General features: G+C 45.3%; 1 protein-coding gene across 3 annotated transcripts in view; it reads left to right on the forward strand.

Moving 5' to 3' along the window:
* Window positions 1-3,212: 3,212 nt before the first annotated feature.
* mylka (myosin, light chain kinase a) overlaps window positions 3,213-23,744 on the forward strand; it is a 45,876-nt gene continuing 25,344 nt past the window's right edge. Inside the window, exons 1-10 of one of the 3 annotated variants that reach the window (XM_042079913.1) lie at window positions 3,213-3,408; window positions 10,357-10,516; window positions 19,009-19,216; window positions 20,098-20,146; window positions 20,472-20,637; window positions 20,871-21,036; window positions 21,286-21,307; window positions 21,438-22,057; window positions 22,517-22,720; window positions 23,352-23,486. In XM_042079913.1, the coding sequence (XP_041935847.1) occupies window positions 10,364-10,516; window positions 19,009-19,216; window positions 20,098-20,146; window positions 20,472-20,637; window positions 20,871-21,036; window positions 21,286-21,307; window positions 21,438-22,057; window positions 22,517-22,720; window positions 23,352-23,486 (1,723 nt within the window). In that variant the 5' untranslated portion in view covers window positions 3,213-3,408; window positions 10,357-10,363. Of the gene's footprint in view, window positions 3,409-6,656; window positions 6,782-10,356; window positions 10,517-19,008; window positions 19,217-20,097; window positions 20,147-20,471; window positions 20,638-20,870; window positions 21,037-21,285; window positions 21,308-21,437; window positions 22,058-22,516; window positions 22,721-23,351; window positions 23,487-23,744 lie in introns of those variants that run through there. The other 2 variants (XM_042079921.1, XM_042079905.1) reach the window with 2 other exon arrangements.

The following is a 23,744-nucleotide window of genomic DNA, read 5'->3' on the forward strand; positions in this document are numbered from 1 at the left end:
CTACCTGAGAACACATGTTCTGTCATATCAGTCTCCTGGAGCTGAAGAAATTTCCAGGATTTTTTGTCTGACTAAAAAAACAAAATAAATAAATGTCCATGAGAATAGTAATGTGGTTTTGGAGTGCTTCACCTTTGTTCAGGTACAGTGCAAAAGTTCTTGATTCTTCAATTACTATACAGAAAAGAGAGATTTATTGACCAATGATGACAAAAAATATCAACTTAATGGTGATTATGGGACAAGGTCCTGTCTAATGGCATTGCTTTTGTAACAAGGGGATTATGTATTAGTTAAAAAAGAATACCAAAAAAGTGGGGGGAGTTGGGGAAAGTACACTAAACCACTACTGATAACCAGTTATCTATACTGTATGTGATGGGGATCTGGAAAAACCCATCACATAGTGAAATCAAACATCTTTGATTTCTGCTCCATTTCAACCTTCTCTGGTGAAATTTCACCAACTTAAGATTCTGATACCATCCTAGCAACATCCTGGATACCGCCCCCTAGCAACACCCTTACCCTGTAGGTCTTACTAGGATGGTATTAGAATCGTGAGTTGGTGAAATTTCACCATGTGTTTGGTTTTCCCAGATCCTATCACATATTTTGATGGAACCACTAAGTAGAATGCAAGATTAATTAAGAGAAACAGCTTGACTCATTCTATCAGAGCAGATAACAACACCTCTCTACCTGTTCACTTGAACTGGCAAAATGTCTTGACAGAACTTTGGGAGTATGTTGACATTCCGAGAAATCGCCCAGCGCTTTTCTGCGCTTTAATCAGAGGGAGAGCCCTCCCCAATTACACAGATACAGCTGAGGACTGCCAGGAAGAGAACAATTACACCACCAGCGATAGGAAGACTAGCGGCGCCTGGGGTCACCCTCTCTCTTATCCCCTCATGTCTACTGCAGGTCAGCCTCAGGCCAGGGTAGCTCAGGACTCAGATCAGACCATTGTTAAAAGCCTATTTTCTAGTTTTTTTAAGACAATGTATATGCACAGTAAATAGTTGAATAGTTGAGTTTTGTTTTATATATATATTTTACATATTTTTTCAAATATAAAGCACTTAAGATCTGTCCTGATCGGTTATTTGCGTTCAGTTATGTGTTTATCGCCAGTTCTGTAAACACAATGTTAAACTTTATTTTTACATTGAAATTTAAATGTTATTACTCAACATGGTCCAACGGAACACCAAACTTCAAATGCTATAGGGAAGGAAACCCAGCTAAAACTAGTCTTCTCTTCTGTGTTGAATTTACAGTAGGTGATCAGCTGACTTGCATACATTTCAAAGGATGCCCTGTTGGGTAGCTGAGTCAGTGAGTTTGTTGGCTGGGGTTGAAATGGGGGCTGCTTCTCATTTTCAGACAAACCTTATGATTGTTTTGTCTGCTGTTTCGTTTGAGGCAGCACTCCCAGAAAATGTTTACTTTTACCTTTCCGGTGGACTGCACTTGATCTGATTCCCACTGCTCAAACACTTGAGTGTACTGAATGAAGGAAGCCATGGGGCATGCATGCCCCCTTAACTGCTTTCAATGCTGCACGAAATAGGCCTACATCTCCACATCAACAGAAAAATAAAATGCACTAGTTTTACTCGTGTATTAGTCGTTTTACAGCAAACCAACAAGAGTCAGATAAATGTGTATGACTGTGTGGTTTTCAAATATTATGTGAATCAAATCTCCTGACGTTATCTGAAGTTGTTGAGAATCTGAGAAAATACACTCTTGTCCTCTTCTCTACCGACAGTAATAAGCAAATGACACCAGAGGGCGCAATGAGAAAAATAAGACAAGCCTTACTATTACTTATCTCCAGACTATATCAAAACACTACACTCACCGATACTTTCATAGGTGTAGCGAAGATTTTACATTTGATCCATTCAACGTTTTGTATTTTTATCCATTTGATGTTGTTGAAGATTGGACTCTACCAGTCCAGTCTTTAATGCAGAGTAGGCTAAGTAGACTACCATTTAAAAAAATCACAGCCTGCTCAAAATAATGTAGCCTGTGTCTGAAGACGTTTTAATTTGGACGGCTCTTTTACTTGGTCACCGGCGAACTGATAAATATGGGCACGACAGATTATGGTCACACCGATAGCCTGACATCTTCGTAGACACTGTCCCATGCTTCATACACTCACATCCTAACTTTAATTAGAGTTGCCCTCAACACTGATTTTTTTCTTCCCCACGATATACACTCGTGGGTTTTTTGCCGTCTTCCTTCTCTCCCCCTCAGCGTCATTTCTAAATAGGTCTGCCATCGTTCAGTGTTGACAGGTTGCGATATACGAGCTGTAAGGCCACAAAAGCATTGCGCTGTACAGTGACAGCCAGGAGACTTGGCAGGTGTTTAACCATTCAGCTCTTAACTGGAATCCCATACTGTCAAAATGGCGATTCCACATGCTGAAGCAGTCAGCAGCTCAGCTGTGTTCTTGCTACACTTGAACATATATTTCTCACCGTAATATTTCTTTCACTATCGCCAGATATTTGGCCAAAATAAGTTTTCACACCGTCTCTGTATATGTTATGTGTGTTGTTGTTCCGAAATGTTTTGATGGCACAGGTGATGTTCCATACGTGCATTTCAAGTCTTCACGCATGTTGGAGGAAGAAAACAGAAGGGGGGGTTGACTTTGGATGGGAGTTCAGTTGCTTTCACGCTCGGATTCTGGTTCCAGTAAGACAGGGGAGAATATCATTGGACATGTGTTGTGGTATACTGTTATCAATGCGTTTCTCATGTTTAGTTAATTTAAAACCAAACATCACTATTGGAGAGGAAATACAGGCGCGCGCAGGAATGCACAGCCTATGCGCGCGTTTAAACTGAAATGTTGGCAGACTTTTTGGGGGGGAGAGCTTTTAAGCTTTCTTTACTCTCCTCCAAGAAAATAATTAATCTAGTATTCATAAAGGGCTACTACATGTGAACCAAACGCCTCTTTAACGTAATACGGAAAAATTAAAAATATTCGCTAAACAAGTCAACGGCAATTTAACAGACAAACAATATCCTACTGTGAAAAAAAGTTAGAAACAGAGAACTAGGCATCAAATGTTAGGTCTGCACGATATTTCAGACCTCCCCCTCCCACTTTCTTCATCTTACGACCAATGGAAGGAGGACGCTGGGCTTATGTTGTCAGGACGCCTGCCAATAAGTTTGATACCAACAAGGAAAAACACATACTGTAATACCCCAATAATACAGACAGGGTCAGGACGGGAGCTCTCCAGTATTCTTGCGGTGTCTTGGTGTGTCTATGAAACAGAGGACTGATCACTCATCTCAGATCACACGTTTTTCAAGACAGTACTCGAGTAGCGATTTCGTGAGTGAAACACTTGGCAGCCGTTAACGGTAAGTCATGATGTTTGTGTCTATTTAGGATTCATAGTCCTCCCAAACAAAGGAGATTTATTGATTTAAAGTTAAATTATAAATGAAAGAGACATGCGTGTTGATGTGTTTGAAGGATATATTTAGATACATTGCTACATTATACAGTTTTTAATATTATAGGTTCAGTATTAATTTGCATACCGTGGTAATTAAAGTAAAGCAAAAGTACTACGTAACTTCATTCTTGAAAAGCATGTGTTAAGTGCAAAAATAAAATGCTGCACTTCAGATGTTGAAAACTCTGTCAAGGTTGCATACTGAATATACTGAAAATATTTCTGTAGTTTCTCTCAGTTTAAATGAGAGCAGTCAGCATGAATAGAACTACATTTAATCACATACACAGTACTTTTTGTGAACAGTTGAACATAGTTAAAAGGAATACAGTGTAACAACATCAGATCCAATGCCAGAAATGGTTACTCTGTTAGTGTCTAGGAATTTCCCACCAGTTATTAACTCTAGCTTCTCAGATGTTCTGCTCCTGAGTATTTAATTTCCTTGTATAGCAGAATTATGGGTGTTCTAAAAGGATCTCAAGAGGGTTGGGTCCTTTTCATCATGTTTTATCCAAGTGCAGTGGTGAGCCTTGCTATTCCCTGGACAGGAAGAGGTTTAAGCGCTCTGTGAAGAATGCAGCTCAGTTAATGGAAACCACACAGGCTTTTGAAAATTATATCTAGACTAATTAATTATCAGATAGCAGACATTGGTATTGATGGTCAACATTATATAGTGTACTGCAGCACAACTATGCACAGCTAAAGCCCAACTATGATATTCAGAGATCTGCTTCCTGGAAATACCCCCCCCACACACACACACACACACAAGCCCCCACCCCCATGTGTAATAGCTTTAAACCATAAGAACATTGATGTTCAGACGTGGCCAGTAACAACAAGGCAACAAGGTGGCTGGAGGGAGCTGCAGGTTTTCAGACACTAACTAAACTGACAGAGCACTCTCTCTCTCCAGCTGTGCTTTGGCACTCTGTTACTTTTGACGGAATCCGGAGCTTAAAATGGCCCTGAACAAGGTCAAAACCCTCCGCTCCTCTACTCTTCTGTCCCCCAAAGCTGAGAACAAGGCACAAAGAGCCTGTGTGCTCACATATTCATTAGAAACAAAGGTGAGGTCACCTAGTGTGATTCTCAGGGATTCAGGGCTGAAAGAGTAAAAGCATAACAACTGAATATACGCCAAGAGGTATGCCTTTCTTTCTGTCCAGCAAATGATTGAAGAGATCCTCCACCTATACTTATGAATTTACAGAGGAAGAACAACATTGGAGTAAACTAGGGTAAAGATGATGGAAACAATTAAGGCATCAGCCAAAATGGCTCATTTGGACATTGGACACTATTTGCCCACTGCCCAGGAGGGTTGATGACATTGTGACTGTCTTATTATCAGCATCAGTAACTATCTTTCACCCTTGTTTGTGCAGCTGAGGCATATTACATGTTCAGGGTGGCTGCACAAACAAATGTTCTTTTTGGAAAGGCTTGTTGCCGTCATTTTATTTCGCAAATCTCATCAGTCACCTCTGGTGTTTATGCTTAAGTGCTCACCAGTCTGGTATGAGAGGCCGAAGATAAAGAGACCATGCCGTCTGCGGAGATTAGATTTGACCATGTTGGTATTTTATTGCTAGTTTTCCACTAAAATGGATTTGTTCTGAATGTGTGACCCGATTAATCATGGAGGTGGCTTATGGATGCTGTTGTCATGGGGATAAGTTTGCACAACAATATCTGAGGGTACCTAACCCAACCAGTCAGAATGTTTTTCTACTTTTCTACTTCCTGACCGCACCATCATGTACTTTTTGAGCCTCATACAGCATGACACTGGGTAGGCCTCTGTAATGACTGTGATGAACAGAGAAAGTGGATTCGGTGTTTGTCAGCAATTGAATGCTCAAGAAGAAAATATTGAGCATTTTTTTCTACGGCTGTATCGGTCTCTGTTTACTTGATGTAAATAATTTACATGGGAAATTATTTTGTTTGGTCATCTATGGACTGCAAATCCTGATGAAATTCCAAAGCCTGGTATGTCAGCGTTAATGCTTCAACAATCAAACAAGTTCAGGCCAGGTTTAAGTCAAGGGTGTGATGCATTCTGGACAAGCCTTCTGTTTAGGTTTTCGTTCCCGATCGCCCTCTCTGCCGTTTAATGACCTGAGACGAGGCATGACAGTCACCTGAGTTTCGCTGAGCTTCATCTCTCATTAATGGACTGAAATGAAGGTGAATGACCTCAAGGCCGTGAAAGCCTGTGGATGTTTGCTGAAACAGGTGCTGTGGAGATGGGGCCTTCTAGACACTAGGGTTAACAAGTCATCACCGGCTACTCTCTACTCTCCAGCTTTGCATTCCTCAGACTCTATCTGTCCCAAAACTAGCATCTTCCAAAAAAAGCATGTGTGCACAGCACACAGTAGAACCTCTTCCTACCCTATGGGATATCAGCGATAAAAACGCAGGAATATTTTATGTCTATTAGACTAATATTTCAATCTGTAATTTAATGGGATCATAAACACTTTTAGTCTCATGTATGAGAATAGATAGCATATTTGTTCATTTTCTGTGATTTCAGGATTATTAAGATTACAGTACTTTATAATTCATTACAGATATTCACACAAAATATAGTTATGTCCTGTATTATAGTTACTCCAGAACAGAACATGTTATTTTTTAATGGTCCATTATTGCCAACATAAGTATAAGTATATATACTCTTTTGATCCCGTGAGAGAAATTTGGTCTCTGCATTTATCCCAATCCGTGAATTAGTGAAACACACAGTGAAGTGAAGCACACACTAATCCCGGCGCAGTGAGCTGCATGCAACAACAGCGGCGCTCGGGGAGCAGTGAGGGGTTAGGTGCCTTGCTCGGGGTTCGAACCGGCAACCCTCCGGTTACAAGTCCGAAGCGCTAACCAGTAGGCCACGGCAGGTGATCAGTCTGCTGTCTTTGGCCCAGAAGAAAGTGTCTTTTGTTTTAGCAGGGTGACATCATTCATGTCCCTGTCTAACTGGGCCCTGTTGACTCAAGGCCACTCCACACAGAGTTGACCAAACAAACACCAGAGCCCCCTGGTATACCCTGTGCAGTGTCAACTGATAAACGAGCAGTCTTTTCATGTTATCACTGCGTTTTCAGAAGAGGTGAACAAAGCAGTGTGTTGCTTCACCGATAGCTCCAGCTAACGATAATGAATTCATTTGAACGACAGAAACAGACACACCGGTCTAATCTACTTCATGGTGGAGCCCAAATCTGTGTTTCTCTGAGTAGAGACAGGTCTTCACAAAGGTGAGTGAAAGACTCTTACATCATCAGTACTTAGGCTTTTTCCTGGGAGGTAGTTTCACGGATAATGCTCCATGGTACTCATAGTCATATAGAGTTTGAGATAGTTTTACTTTTTTCTCCCTTTGATCACATGGCATGCCTGCATTTTGTTTTGGGATAGGATAGCTTGAATATAACCTCCTGCCAGTCCTTTGTTATAAGAAACTGTTGACAGCATCCACAGGGCCACACCTGACTATTTTGAGCACTCTTAAGACCAATATAATTATTTTACATTACAGTAAGGTCTTGCGATTAACCACGGAACCCACGCACAGCTCTTACAGCAACTGGTCAGAGTGAGATTTACTTGGAGGAGTGGCAAAGCTTTGTTCAAAGCATCTTGTCTGCACCAACTCAGCGGGAAATGTCTGCTGAGTGTTTACATTTTTTCAGTTGTACCTGACCTGCTCACAATTCCTTTGATTTGAAATCTTAGAGCGGCTCGTAAATTAAAAGGAGCATTTTATTCCTAATACTCTCCATGTGTCCTTGATGCCTTTCACAGCATCCTCTCCTCCTTGAATCCATTCCACAGAGGTTGGCCATCTTATGTGAGAGTAAATAACATCATATACTTTTAAACCCTTTTCTCTCCCTCCAGATAGTTGCCTTGTTTAAATGTTCCAGGATGAGCTGAATTATGTGGTGCATCAGATTATATCGGTACTGAGAGCTCTTTGTAATATTTCCCAATGGTCTATGAAACTTAAATAGGTCTGAGAGATGGCTGGGATGATCACAGTCTCTCTCTCTCTCTCTCTCTCTCTCTCTCTCTCTCTCTCTCTCTCTCTCTCTCTCTCTCTCTCTCTCTCTCTCTCTCTCTCTCTCTGTCTCTCTTGTCTAAAACTGAACCCAGACTAAGCTGAATGGAGGGTTTCTGGTTTTGTTTAATAAGATGAAGGGGCAAATCAGATTGTTTTGATTAGAGAAAGCTGTGTTTGCGCTTTTTTAAAGGTAGGTCTGTTGAGAGCGTCGTATTGGTGGGCGCCTATGGTTTCACTGTGTGATCTGGTCCTGCTGCATTTTTTTCTTGTCTGTATGAAGGCAGTAGAATAGAGTGCTCTCACACAGGCACAAATGCCCACACACACACACACACACACACACACACACACACACACACACACACACACACACACACACATACATACACACGGCCCTAGGGCAACCAGTGGCGGATCTTCCAAAGAACATCAAGCTTCCTGAGCACTAACCAGAAGCAGGCATGCAGTCCTGGCTGCCCTCTGCTGCAGCCCAAAACAAAACACGAGTATCAGGGGAACACCGGCATATTTGCACTGCTTTCCTCTCCTGTTCAGCTGCCTCTCTAACAAGCTCTGGTCAAATGAGACAAGACGTGCAAACAGACCGCACAATGAAGCAGTCAGCACAGATAAGGCCTCAAATGAGACAGCAGAGAGGAGAGATGTAGCCAAGCCTCACCAGGACCAGACAGGCACCCATCAGGCAGAGCTTTGGACGTTGGTCAATAATAGGCGTAAAATATCAAAAGACCATCATGTCCCTTATGTGCAGTTGTATGGGGTTGCTGCAGTAGGAATAGTTTAGTGTGAACTGTTATTAGCTAAAGACGGATGCAGTTATTTTTGATGTGTACTGTAAATGTAGCCCGTACTTCTGCATTGTTTTCACAGACTAAACTTGTCTTGAGAGTGGATGACATGGACAACAGTATATGGCCTCAGGTCCCATGTGGCTGAATGACATTATTGATTCGGTTGCTATCTGAATGTGGTCACTGGCCAGATCTGTAGAGAGGAAGTGAGGAAAACAATGTGTGCGTGAAGTCACTGTGTGTGAGCCCTGCTCGATAGCTCCTTCCCCACACCACTGATGAGGGAGGGTGTGCGGGAGGTGACATCAAACACACAGATGCGTTTACACAATCAGCCTCCTCCAATGGGAAACAGGCCGTTCCGCACCATGCACCCGGAGTCCAGGCCGCAGATGTGAGCGCCGTGCTGCGCTCTGAATGGCCGGCTGATTACAGTGGCACTGTTTAATCTTTCGTTTAGATGCTGCTGAGTGAGACGCGAGGCAGATTGACGCTAGCGGCTCCAAACGCAGCTCGGGCCGCAGCCTAATGGAGACGGAGTGCTGGAAGTGCCACAGGGTGGAGGGGGGGGGAGTGTGAAAAGTGTTGTTGGCACATGAAAGGGGGGGTGGGCGGCGTTGTGGGGGCGGGGTTGGGGTTGGGGGGGGGGGGGGGGGGGGCTGGAAAAATAACTAGGCTATACCCCCCCCCCCCCACACACACACACACCTCAGACAGCGGAAACAGGCATGTTTTTGTACATTTGGACTGCTAGTAGGGGTTTCTGCGGGGCCATGGGGGATTTGGGGAAGGTGTGGGGAGCACAAGGTCAGGAAGTGGTCTTGGGGCCCGTGTTTACACTGGTGGCATGGACTGCTGTACTCGCATGGAGCGTGGAGGTCAGGGCTCAGTCCATATACATGCAAATAGAGTAAACTGAAATATAAATATAGTTTACCTGAAAAAACTATTAAATAACACATAGAAATAATTATTTCTCTGTCCAGACAATACATTTATAGCTTTTTTTATGTTACAGTAACACATCAAACTTTAATCACATTTCTCCCAGAAGAGATGCCAGGGCTGAAGCAAAAGGTGGAGCTGTGTTCGGTTCTCAGAAGGGCATTACATAATATTGAAAGGCAGAAAGGAATTCAACATATATGGCAATATCTCAATGATGAGCATACCAGGTGTTAAGTCAAAGACTAGAATTCATCCAGTTCAAATATTTTTTTTCCTGCAGAAAAGATCCATAAATATGCCCACTGATCCAATAAAATATATTGCTATCATGTCATTTATAACATATATGCACATACTTATGGTGGCCAAACAGCCCAAACATGGTCAATAACAAGGAATAGCGGATTAGAGCATGTAAGCCCATTAAGATGGCCAGCTTACCAGTCGGGGTCATGACTTCTTAGCCCAATATATAGACAACATGCCATTTCATATGCTTCGCTGAGGTGAAATTGCTTCAGTGAGTTCCTAGACTCTCTGTTTCGCGGGAGCTTTAATGTAAAGCATCCAATTATCCTGCGGAAAGCCTGGTCTGGTGATGAGGGGGTATGCCTTACAAGTTAATATGCTAGACAACAGAGAGGGTTATTGCAAAGATCGGAGACCTGATGGGCCCTCTTGCACTGAACCTTGGGAAACGCAGTGTCTAAATCAAGTGCATCAAGACATATTTATTCATTTATTCATTTATATTAGACACAACTCATGTATTTGGTTAAATTCCTACTGTCTTGTAGAGATAGAAGAATTTAGGTTTGGAAATAAAAACGTTAATCTGCAGGAAATGCTTCTCTAAATGTCCTGATGTATGACTGTAATTTATGAAAACGCACCTGTGTTCGATCACTGAGGCAGGGGTTTCTGGTGGGGCCCTGTCCAAACAAGAGAGGCTACATTTACCCCCCCCCCCCCCCCCCCCCCCTCCTCCTCCCCTTCTCTTGTCCAGCAGAAGAAAGATGGGGGACGTGCAGCTGGTGACAACGACCCGAATCTCCAAGACCAGTATGAGTCTGGGGAGAGCCTCCCCCAGCAGTGACCCACCAGCCTTCACCCTCCCGCCCCGCAACGCTCGCGTCAGCCCAGGGGGCACCGCACGGCTGGATGGAAAGGTAAGAGGAGCTGTTTTTTGTTTTTTTTTCTCAAAAAGTTGTTCTTTGTGACAGGACTTCACCTCTCAGGAAATATCCAGGATCCGTCAAGGAATGCAATGGGGGCTTTATGTTTTGCGAGTGAGGTCTGAGTGCTGACGGGATCATGGCGAAGCTGCCAAACACAGCTGTGTCTGTGTGTGTGTGTGTCTTGTTGTGCTGTGTGTGTGGTGTGTGTGTGTATGGTGTGTCCATGTGTGTGTGTGTGTGTGTGTGTGTGTGTGTGTGTGTGTGTGTGTGTGTGCATGTGTGTGTGTGTGTGTGTGTGTGTGTGTGTGCATGTGTGTGTGTGTGTGTGTGTGCGTCCCACGTTTGACTGCACAAGTGAGTGGAGGTGATGAAGTCGAGTCCTGTCTGAGCCCCCTGAGTGACCTGGCTCTCCCATCAGCAGGCGGGGGGGACAGCTGACAGGGGCCCAAACATGCAGCTGTGAGCCTCCTAGCATAGCCTGTGTCAGACTACTCCAAAAGCACAGCACTTTGCTGACTCGCCATCTCATCATCTACAGCCATCGAGGCCTTGACAGCATGTGCTAGTGGGGAGCAGCTTAGCAGAAGATGGATGGATGCTATGGAAATTCCACAAAGAAATTCAAGAAGCCACACTGACCACGTCTCTAGGGTGGTCACAAGTAATCACTCAGACAGAAACCATATCTCTGAATCGTTAATCAGTATCTCTACCTGGAATACTTTGATGCTGTCTCCTGTGTCACATACTGTTGCAAGAATGAGTCTTCCATTTACATTTAGCCTTACCTGCATGTTAGCAATAGGGTTTGGATATGGAGGGGGGGGGGGGGGGGGGGGGGGTCATTGAGTCTTTTAGCTCTGTGTGATTGGGAAAATGCAGTGATTTAAACAGGCTGTCAACCCCATGTCAACTCAGGTTCACCTCATCTGTAATTGTCCCTGAGGCCCCATTTATGTGTTTTGTTTCTCGTTAGCAGGAAATGCAAAATACTTTTTCATTTGGAATAATATCATCATAATGATATTTTTTACAGCTTGCTTGGACGTACAAACAGTTTGGTACAGCTTCCACAGAAAACAGTTTCCACAGCATAAAATGTCACTATTGTATTCCCCGTGTGCACATTTCAGACAGAAGCTATAAAAAAAACTAAGTGAAATTCGAAAGCCCTCCTAACCCTTGGAGCAAACAACATGAGGTCCATTTTTATGACATCATGTCTTTTCTCCCCCATTTTTGGGCTGTACATCTCCTCAACAAAATTACCGCTTCAAAGTTTGGGTTCATCTAGCCGTGTGATTCGGACTAAGCTGGCTGCGGGCTGGGCCTTGTGGTATCCTACTGATACACAGTGGGTAGCGCAGAGGAAATTGAAATAATAAATGCTGCTGTTAGACCTGCCGCTGAAGTCTGGAGCCAGGGAAATTGTTGGAGAGAGAGAGAGAGAGAGAGAGGGAAAGAGAAAGACACACACAGAGACAGGCAGACACAGAGAGAGAGAGAGAGAGAGAGAGAGAGAGAGAGAGAGAGATCTTGAACGTCTGAGTAAGGAAGGGGGACCAGACTGGCTTTGTCTTTATTGCAGACGCTCTCTGTCAGGATTCATTGAGAATCAGACATGGAACCACAGTATTCACTGTGCAGGTCCTTACAAGGCAGCTAGTGACAGAGGCTAAGGAGGCTAGTGACAGAGGCTTTGTCAAGGTTGACAGACCATGTTTAACACCTATCATGAACCTCAATGCTCTGTTTAGTACAGGAATCTACACATATTTCTTGACTACCTCCTAGACAGTGGCAGAATATCCTTCAGTACAGTGCCTCTGGCTCTAATGCATGGGATTGCACCTACCTCAACAGGTTCTTCCACTGTAATGAAATTGGCTGGACCAAACACACAAAGCAGGCACACTGTTTTTCTTACGTAATAGAACTGGTATGCAAGCAGCCGGCCAATAAAGACAAAAGACTTGTTAGAAAAATCAGCAGAACAATTGTTTTTGGGAACATGAATGTGTGTGTACACTTTGAAGTTAGAAAGATACTTAATTAATCAGTTAGGTTGTTCTTTTTTAAGACAATTTGAAGCAGTTCTGTCCAATTTTCAGCTGTTGCTACAGACATTTATTTTCACCACACTGAGTCTTGCTGTGAGACAAAAAATAGTTCATATGCTTTGACTCCACTCCCTTTTAGCTGAATGTAAATCACGTAGCATTTGTATGAAAAAATTCACACTGCACACAAGCACTACCTCTGCTGTGAAGCCAATTAAATCATTAAGCCTTTCCTGGAAAATGGAAACTTGGATGTTTGTCCTCCAGTCCAGACAGACTGTTGAGCCCCCATTTTTTTGGCACGTTAGAGGAATGGATAAATCTTGTATCATTTGCAAGTTTAGAACCTAGCCATCTGTATCCGTTCTTCACTTGACATTCTTCAGCCTCAGGCTGGCCCAAAAATAACATCGACTACAGATCCTTAGCTTTAGGTTTTCCTCACTCCTCTGCTCTGTTGTCTTGGACTAAGCTGGCTTTAGCTCTCAAACACATACACCCCGTCTCGTTTGCATCACTGGCTAGGCCAACACCCCGTCTCCCTTAAGGTAAACTGTTTTTAAAATTGGTAAGAGGCTGCAAATATGCATCTCTCGCTCTGTTTTAATGTGGATTTGCTGAGGCCTGAAGTGATTTAGCTGGGAGTGCTTGGCATGGCTGAGAGATCTGCTGGAGGAGGATGAGATGGCAAACAGCATCACACTGCACGCTGCCTGAGCCGGCAGTGCTGAGAGACTGATCGGTGGAATGCTCCCTGATAGGGATTAAAATGCCTTTGCCTTGTGACTTTTTAGCTTCCTGCTGTACCTAATTTTTTTCTTTTCTTTTTCTTGGCCCCACGGTTTTTCCCCCCTTTCTTTTTTTAGACCTTTTTGAGGAGACTGCTGTTTCAGCTTCAGTTCTATTTCACTGATTCCACATTATCAATGGACGGAAAAAAAACCTTTATGATTATTTATTTATGATTATGTAAACTCTGGATTTTTTTTTGTATGCAAAAAGTACAACCAACACACATGTGCCAACAAGATTTAATGGCAACCTACAAGTCTGTGTTACTAATATCTTCAGGTAGCACATCAGAGGTGAGAACCTGAATGGACCTAAATCAAATAGGCCCAGGGGAGTCCTACATGCCCTGTGTGATTTATGAAACAGAGAAACCTGAGACGTAGGGATCCAGCAGGGCACTGCAGCTCCCTCTGCTCCCAGAGGAAGCCCTGGTGTCAGTAAGTATCTCTCAGTGCTCTAACATGACAGGAAGCATCACTCCCTCCGTTCAGCATACCCAGCACCAGCCTCTCAACACTAACACTCTGGCCCTGGTTTACTTGAGGTTAGCACATACGATGTTGATGTTAACTAGAAACAAACATCTGAGCTCTTTTTGCTGGACTACTTTTTTTTTTTTTTTTTTTTTTTTTTTCGGTCTTTTGAAAGGCACCGTCCTCATTACACTCGGTTGGAAAAACGTTTTGGACATGTACTTTTCTACGGGCAAACCTTTAACCTCTTGTAAATGAGAGGCTCGTGGTGTTAGGAGTGCAGTGCAGGCAGCCATGGGCAGGGGAAGACAGAGATTCCTTCGGCGTGTCCCCCTGGAGACTCGTCTCCACGAGTCTTTGTGGGATACAGATGTTAGTCTCAACCACGGGGAGGTCAAAATGCAGTTGCAAGTAAAGCGTCAGATGGTTTGGACCAAAGCAGAGAGGCTTCTTTAGCAATCATTTCCCCCTTTCCAAAGGCTCTGGACAGAGTTAGGACTATAATTGTTAGTCTCTGCTCTTTGCTGGGAAGAATAATGGAGCCGGCTGTGTTTTTTTCTCCTCCTCTCTTCTGGTAGCCCGGTTTGTTGTGTCAGGCTAAAGAAGCTAAAATGAGTCTCAGCAGAAGTCATGAACTTGGGCTTCTTCAAAAGACTGAAGAGCACACAAGAGGTGTGGGGAAAAAATATTGGTGGCTTTATGAAAGACAAACTTCTCTGCTCTGCAACTGTTGAAATGCATATGCAAGAAAGCAAGGCAGGCCCCTCTAGTTTTCAACTGCTGTGGTTAATGTGAGCTGGGGCAGTCGGCCTCTCTGTGGCTTCACTCGTCGCTTCAGTCACCCGGGCTCAAGTCTGCAGCAGATCTCCATCAGAAGTGCCGCGGCCCTAACTGGGCGCAACCCTTTCCTGGCACTGTTGTTGTCACGCTCCACGGCCAGCCTCTCAATGGGGAGACGACGGTCCTTTGAGGATGAGGAATGCCTGCAGCGTGGAGGCGTTGCTCGCCTCTCATTCCCCTCCTCTCTGTCTGCCTGCCTGTCTGTCTCACACAGCCTTTACATGGGCCTGCCAGAGGAAGAAATCCCTCTCGCTCGAGTGACGTATTACATAATTGTGCACCGGTAGGAAAATATAGGAGGAGCAGTGTATGTGTGTGTGTGTGTGTGTGAGTGCGTGTCTGTGTGTGTGTGTGTGTGTGTGTGTGTGTGTGTGTGTATGTGTGTGTGTGTGTGTGTGTGTGTGTGTGTGTGAGGGAGAGGGAGGTAGGGAGGTCTGCATGCGAGCCCTGTGAAAGGTATGCTGCCGCAGCGGACGGGAGGCCTGCTGGAGGCTGGGGGGAGGTTATTGGAAGCAGATGTGGAGAGTTTGCTGCTCGTGCGTCCTCCCCTCCTCCTTGGCCGCTGCACCGCGCAGTCCTGTCATCCGCTCTGGACGGGCCATGTTTCATCCAGTATTGCCTTCTTCCACAGCTATAATTGCTTAATCAGATCAATTATCCAAAATGGTCATCTGTATGTGTATGTGTTTTAGGTGACCTATGCCTCTACATACTACAGTAGGTGACCATCCAGAGTTTGGGAAGTTCCAGGTGTCTCTGTTTGCAGAGCTTTTGGCAGCATGGTTTGACGGGGTCATTGAAGCCAGGAAAAAGTGATTCCATGGGCATCACAGACAGGGGAATTTCATAGTCATTCTTATGACAATGGAATGTCTGCTTGGAGAATGAGCTGGCTTGGATGATCCCCAGATATCAGGATCCATGTGGGTATACATGACATCTGTAAGACCCAGTAGTGGACATACAGACACTGCACAGGATTTCTTACACTTGCTGAAATCCTCCCTGTTGCTTTGCCTCGCCTTGTAAATCATTTTGGCATGGCCCTGACATAAAAGACTGCCATCACAGGCTAAGGCCCTCAACTCTAAACCCAGCTGAGGAGATCAGAGAGGACTCTGATTTATGTGGCGGACGCAGGTAGGGATATTTTGGCCATGTTGTGTTCGGCGTTCTACGCAACAGGTAATTACTCCCAAAGAACCCTTGTCAGAGAGACCCGGTTCAACAGTAATCCTCCCCAGATGTCTCGCCGCTCTCGCTCGGGTACCACCACTTCCCGCTGCAGCCCAGACCTGCAGAGCAGAACAGCACACGAGCACCAAACCATTTAACCTCATGAAAAATTCCCTCGCAGTAAACATCTATTTAAAGCATCTGCAGCACTGCCCAGTTAATTATGACTGCTGTGTCACGGTCTAATAGCCCAAACGGTTTGAGTTTTGAAGTTGTAAGGCTGTATCGATGGAGTTGATGTCAAAGACAAAACATGTTGTGTTTGTTTGTGGATGTAGACTGTATGATTGTTTGTATTTGTTTAGAGGGATTAAACAGTTCTTCCTTGCTCTCGTAGGAGGCTGTAATGCTCTCCAGTGATAGCACTCGGTTGGGAATGTTGATTGTCATGTCTGGGACCGGAGGTATGCATTCTTGCTGTGTGTGGCTTTGCTGTTTTTCTGTCTGCGCCGGGCCCGTTCAGAGCTGGCTGGCTCGTCTCGCCCTGGGTGGGTCGGCTGCCCTCCTCCTTCTGCAAGTGTCCAGTCACAACCATTGTGTTCCATCTGTTCTCTCCTCTCCTTAGAGGTTTAAAAAAACACACACGCACACAAACACAGAAACATACAAGAATCCACTGCTTTTGTTTTGCATCTGTTTTCTGCTTCGTGAAAAGAATGGACCCTGTGCATAAACAACCCTGTGTTTTTCATCCAGTCAGCATTTGAACTTAGTCGCTCCGGATTTTTGAGGTGGAGCGCTTGACCACAAGCTGCTACGAGAAGGCAAAGCCTCGTCTGTAAGGTCTGTGGGAGACGAGTGAGTCCAGTGGCACTGTTTTCAGAGGAAATGCCAGTGTCTGTTTGATTTAATAAAAACTTCAGCGCTAATATTGCTATTTTTGGGCATATCCAGTGGAGGACCTGCTGCTACACTGCTATATATCAAAGGTAATTCTTTTGATTGAGACTGAGAGATGACAGTTTGACAGGCTGGAATGTGATTTAACTGATATAAAGCCATACTTTAGATTGTGTCTGCCTTTCTCTCTCTCTCTCTCTCTCTCTCTCTCTCTCTCTCTCTCTCTCTCTCTCTCTCTCTCTCTCTCTTTTTGCTTTGGAATTTGCGATCCATATGGTATCAATCTATTGTCTATGAACTGTCGAGCCGTATTAATTTGTATTTCCAATCCAAAACTCGTAGCAGCTGCAGTGGTTAGCAATTTCCCCCTGGTCTGTTGTTTGGCTGTTAGTTTAAAAAGCAAGTTGTCTACGTGCGCATGCTGAATTGGGTCTCTGTGTGAGAATGCTTGAGTGTTTCCGCTCGTTTGGGTTTACCATGGTTGTCTTCCGAAATACAATGTTGAACTAACAAGGGAGGGGCGCAGGGGGGTGGGGTGGGAGGTGGGGGGTCAAGGAAAGAAGGGTTGGCATGGTACCAGTGAAGAGAGGAAAGGAGAGAAGAGCAGAGAAAGAGATTGCCCGTATGGCGTGCTTATTAGCTATGGCCTCTGCCTGCAGATTTGTAATGCTTCAGAGACTTCAGAGGAAACAAGCAGCGCATGGTGAGATTAGGGTAGTGACCTAGAACCGTGGAGAATTGGGGAGACGCAGGTCTTGTCTCCACCGAGACGCCGAGTGTGACAGCCATCACAGGAACATGATGAAGGTGTTCATTACGGTCCATTTGGGTCGAGACTTGTCGGCCTGTTGGTTGGTTTATTTTTACTGTAAACTTACTGACCAGAGCGAACGGGCCAGAGAGAGCGAGCAGGCCAGAATGGAGTCCTCACTGCTCAAAGGGTGTGGATCCATGGGCACAGCGCCTGGCACAGTAACAGCTCTTTACTGAGAGAAAGGGAGTAGGAGTATTCTCTGAACACATGTTAAAGTACACTAAGAGAGGGTGGAAATTGGTGTTTGACAAAAGACCAGCGCTTATTAGCCTCATAGAGAAAAGAGAATGTTGTTTATATGTAGGAAATGTTTTTATGGCAGTGAAATGAACAGGAAAGTATCTTTGTGTCAGCGGTGCACACAGCAACGCATCAATCAGCAGCGTGCCAGTGGGCGAAGAACAGCTTATCACTTTTGCACGGGTAAATTAGGCATTGTTTGCAGTGTCAGATTATTCTGAGCGCTAATTATGTTTGGCCAAAACGGGGCTCTCGCGGGTGCTGCTTTAATTATGGGCGAGGGATTCAGTCGGTTTCACACACCCACTGGGTTCCTGTAGAGACGCGGCGGAGATAATGAGATGAGTAATTGTTCCTTCATCAAAAAGTACTCCCCCCATCTTGCAAATCAAGTGCTGCAATTAGTGTGTGAGTGTGTGTTTTTCCGTATGTGTTTGAGAGAGAGAGAGAGAGAGAGAGAGAGAGTTAGGGTTAAAGTGTGTCTTGGAGAGTAAGCAAACAAAAGGATTGAGCTGCATAGAGATAGTGGAGCTCAGCCAAGATTGTAGACGTGTGTGTGTGCAGGTGGGAAGCTTTCCAGGAATCACTACAGATAAAACACTTTTAAAGCGAAAAATGTCTTTTGATCTTTTGTATGTGTGTATTTATTTGTGTGTGTGTCTGTGTGTGTCTGTGTGTGTTTGTGTGTGTTTGTGTGTGTGAAAATATATTTTTGAATGTCTCTAAAAATGTCCAGACGCATAGTGCATGTGTTTGTGTACACCTGTTTGTGTGTGGACTTGAGAGAGGTGTTGTGCGTACACATCTGGATTTGTGTACGTCATGTATGGGATAACGCAGATGACGAGATACAAAATGAGTCAAATAAAATGTGTGTGTGTGTGTGTGTGTGTATGTGTACTGTATGTATATGTGTGTAGGTGTTGTGTATATACCCTATATCTATGGGGATAACGCAGATGAGGAGATACAAAATGAGTCAAATAAAATGTGTGTGTGTGTGTGTTTGTGTGCGTGTGTGTGTATGTGTATGTGTGTGTGTGTGTGTGTGTGCATGTATGTGTATGTGTGTGTGTGTGTGTATGCGTGTATGTGTATGTTTGTGTGTGTGTGTGTGTGTGTATGCGTGTATGTGTATGTGTGTGTGTGTGTTTGTGTGCGTGTGTGTATGTATACACCTGTGTGTAGGTGCGAGGGAACCCCGAGCCTCAGGTGTGCTGGTACAGGAATGGGCAGGCTGTTGTAGCCGGTGACCGCCTCTCCATGGAGCAGAGCAGCCGCGGCACCTTCAGCCTGGTGGTGCAGAACGTCCAGGAGGACGACGCTGGGCGCTACACGTGCGAGGCCGTGAACAACGCCGGCAGCCGCCAGGTTACCGTTGAGATCATCGTAGAAGGTAATCCGTCTCCACCATTACAAGACCTGGGGCAGTCCAGATGATTAATTGCGCTGGACCCACATGGACGGGAAGAATTGTCCTAGTTTCAAACATGAGGCCTCCAGATGAGGGGATTGAGTCAACTTCCTTTAAAAAAGCCGCAGGAAGGGCTTAAATAGCCTCTAACAGCACAGTTAAAGTCAGTGAGGATCAAACTGGGGAAACTCGCAACTTATGTAAAGTCATGCAAATCGTGTAAGGTTTGCTCAAGTTCATAGCCTTTAATGAGATTATTACTATGCATTTTTGACTGTGGGTTTGTCATTGTCATCAAATGGGGAATTTAATAACTTGTCCTCATTTGAAGTTTGGCATTTGCACGACAGCAGCTTTTGAAAAGACTTTCACTGACTTTCACACGGAACTCATTACAGCAACCAAGGGCATACTTGGAAAGCCAACATTTTCACTGCCCACATTTGAGGACCAGGAAAAAATTATCCTTCCTGTTAGCAGCATCAGGAATTGGGCCTCCATGTAGTTTTTGCATTCTGAGCGCGCCGGGTGCCACGGCTTTGCCTTACTGTGCTCACTGGCGATGCTCTGGATAGTTGCAATACATTAAGCATGACAGAAGCCTGGCATGGTGTTTACCTTGAGAACTCATGGTAAACATCCACTTATAGCTACCATCTGCGCCGATTTACGAGGCCGTAAACAGCTACTTAGGCACCTCAAACTTACTAAACATAAACAGAAGCATATGTCGCACAGAAAACATCCCACAACAAGTAGCCACACAGACATTTAGTTATGAACCATTGTTGGGGTAAAAACTACTGAAGTAATCACGAAAACATGTTAGTGCTGTAATAAAGGTGTTTTCTGTTATACCTCAGGTAATGCAGCAAAGAAATATGGCCTTCCAACAAACAGTAGAACAACAGGGTAAGCTGATGGTTCTTCATTCTGGGACTTCTTCCTAAAACCCAGCTTTGGTCTGTTTGAATATCTGTGTAATGGGAGAACATGATGCAGAGTTTTGATAGATCTGGATAATTTTCCTCATCATTTTGCTTCTTATGTGTCCTTGTTTTTATTTCCTCTGTGTTTTATAAACTGCATACCGAAAGGCTAAGTTGTTAACCACGCGCTGCAGTCTCATAGTGTTTGTCTGTTATGAAAAGAGTAGTTAGTGGCTATTAAAACACGCTGGGAGGATGAGAGGCTGGGACACTGGGACGTCTGACCAAATTCTTTCCCATGATCCCAGGGGTCGTTTCGGTGTCCCTGCCGCGGAGAACCGGCCCAGCATCTGGGGGGAAAGCCCCCCCAAGTTTGTGACCAAGCCTTCACGGCTGTTCCTGCGGGTGGGACAAAGTGGCAAGTTCTCGGCCAAGATCACCGGGCGTCCTCAACCACAGGTGGTGTGGCTCAAGGTGAGAGAGCGAGAGAGAGAGAGAAAGAGATGGAGAGATAGAAAGAGAGAGTAAAAGAGAGCAAGAAAAACAGAGAGGGGTGAGGAACTGTCAAAGGGGAGAAAACAGACAGACAGACAGACAGACAGACAGATAGGGTTAGGGCTAAGGTTGGGATTAGGGTTAAAGAGAGAGTTAGAAATACAGACAGAAGTCCCCCTGCATCTGTGTCTCACTGTCTTTGTTCCCCACAGGGAGATGAGGAGCTCCATGCCTCCGGCCGCTACGGCATGTTCGAGAGGTCCGGAATCCACTTCCTGGAGATCCGCGACGCCTGCCCAGAGGACGCAGGAACGTACACCTGCTCAGTCTTCAACAGCGCCGGCAAGGCCATGGCTTCGGCTGAACTGAACATTCAAGGTAGAGAACATACTGTTACCTGAGCTGTCTCGGAGCTGACAGCTAAGCTCTTTATCATTTACTCAATCCTGCCTTGAACCGAACACAGTTGATCTAGGGATAATAAAATATGAGCTGACCTGCCATGGCCTGCATACCCTCCCCAACCCTGCATTTATTTCTTTACTTCCAATGTGAGTGCAGTGGAGTAGAACATCTTATCTGGCATGCTAGGCATACCTTTGTAAATGGGTTTGTTTTTCATTACAGGTTCAGGGACAGAGTCAAGCACGTAAGTCCGTTTATGTGATACAACCAATACATACCTTAGGTAGGCCTGAGAAAATATAGTGGAATGTTTTCTGAATATACACTGAGCTGGTAACATAACAGCCTCCTGAATTGTTTCCACTCTCATGCAGAACCCGGCCGGCTCCTGAAGTCAGCCTGGCCTCAAAGGTGGCAGAAACCCCATCAGGCCGCCACGCCAGCAATGGCCTAACGAGTGACCAGCAGTCCAGCAGACCTCAGTCAGAGGCGTCAGAGCGCAAGGTCACTAGTACTGTCACAGTCACCAGAGACACCAAAGAGGTCACCGAGACGAGGGCGGAGGGCTGGAGAAACACAGTGGCGTCCCCAAAAACAACAACAACAACAACAACACACACTGAGCCCAGAGAAGAGAGCGCCAGGAGGGCAGAGTCTCGGCTGAAGGCCTCCACGTCCAGCCCTGCGTCCAGCCCTGCGACCAGCTCCAGCTCCAACTCCACCTCCAGCTCAGTCAGGCCCCAGCAGCCAGTGGGGGTAGGGGCAGGCGCACAGGCGTCCAGAGAGCTGGGGAGGGTGGGTAGGGGTGCAGGAGAGCTCTCCAGCGCTGGCCGAGCGTCTGGGGCCTCGTCCCCCTCGGAGCCCAGTAGAGAGGTCCTCAGGCTGGGTAGAGAGACCCGGGCAGACTCACTGGTGGGAGCAGCTCCCAGATTTGAGCTCCAGCCTCAGAGCCAAGATGCCCTGGAGGGTACCAAAGTCCTGTTCAAATGCCAAGGTAACTAGAATCATCTGCTGATGATGTGTCTTTGGAAGTTAAAGTTTTAAGACACTGATTGTTTCTGATACATTCATAACAGCTGCCTGGGTTGCTTAACTGGATTAGACATACAGTACTCTATGCTAAATGCATCCATTCTTGGTATGGCTATGTGTTCTCTTAGAACAATACTAAGGTAGTATATTTTTGCTAACAAGGTAAACTTATTGTATTTGCAAAGAAACTGTACTAAAATTGTGTCAAACTGTACTTATAGGACCACTATTTGTTGTCCCATTACATAACCTTTTTCTAAAAGGTTTTTAGAAAGGCTAGCAGTGCCTATTGTTTATCTAAGATGTTCTGTACCTCATTTGTGTTGGTGTCACATACTTAACTTTGACTATTTTTGTCCACTGCCCCCTCTTAATGACTTTTATCATAAGCCCTTAATGAGCTCACTGTGGTCTTTGGCAGTGTCGGGCTCCCCGCTGCCCACTGTGAGCTGGCTGAAGGATGGCCTCCCCGCCAAGCCTCGAGCCGGACTCAGCCTGCAGCAGGAGGGAGACGTGCACCTGCTCTGCATCGACCGGGCACAGAGGAGCGACGCCGGCCAGTACGGCTGCACCGCCACCAACAGCCGGGGGAAGGTGACCGCCACCTGGACACTCCACGTGAAGAGTGAGAACCCCTCTCAGTGATGCTGCCCATTAATCTTGCTAATAGGGATGTGCCCGTGTGTGTGTGTGTGTGTGTGTGTGTGTCTGTGCTGCACATGTGTGTGTGTGTGTGTGTGTGTGCTCAGTATTTCAGTACAAGGATAATCAAAATGTGTTTTTATAATCAGCCTGGCCAGGTCATGGAGTATGTTGTTACGGAGCCCTGAAGCATCTAATCTCTGGCATCGCAGAAAAATAACTATTTTTAAACACAAGGCACTGAGTAATGCATACTTTTTGTTACTTTATTTAAGCATCAACATACCAATCTCTAATTGTAAGCACTCCAGTGAGCTAATGCGCACTCCATGTTATCGTGTTCTCACTGTAATCATACAGTAGGTTGCGTTATCCATGAGATAACATGCTTCTGGCAGTCTACATCATCTGTAGGCACGCTAAGCCTGAAGAAACTGGGCCATCTGCTGGCAAATTAACATCACTGCAGATTCAGATTCCAAGACAGTCAGTGTGCCACATTTTGCATTTCACTCTGCCAGGACCAGATAGTGACTCAGACCATTAAGCCACACTGAAGTCACCGCTGATGTCCAGGAGAGAGCGTGTTCAGAGCAGTGTTGTGGTGTCCACAGGTCAACGTCCAGAAGGTAGAGCGCCCGTGTTCAGCAGCCTGCTAAAGGGCTGCTCTGTGACCGCCGGTCAGGACTTCACCCTGCTGTGCTCTGTGGAGGGGAGACCAGTGCCCGCTGTCACCTGGCTGCTGGACGGTGAGAGGCTGAATGAGTGAGGCCGTGTGTGTGACAGAGGAGAGTGGCAGACGGTGTGTATGAGATGTGTGTGTGTGTGTGTGTACTACTCACCACCTATGTTTTTTTTCTCCTCTGGTCAGCACATAGGGTAGAAGGGGTCATTTATGGTGGGGGCAGTACAGGTGTTTTTGTATAATTACTGTCCCTTACATTTACCTTAAAACCACCCCAAAACCACTTCCTAGAGTGCCTAAGATTCAAACTTTAGTTCGCTCT

Source organism: Alosa sapidissima, chromosome 2 (assembly GCF_018492685.1).
Source record: "Alosa sapidissima isolate fAloSap1 chromosome 2, fAloSap1.pri, whole genome shotgun sequence".
In the NCBI taxonomy this organism is placed as follows: domain Eukaryota; kingdom Metazoa; phylum Chordata; class Actinopteri; order Clupeiformes; family Clupeidae; genus Alosa; species Alosa sapidissima.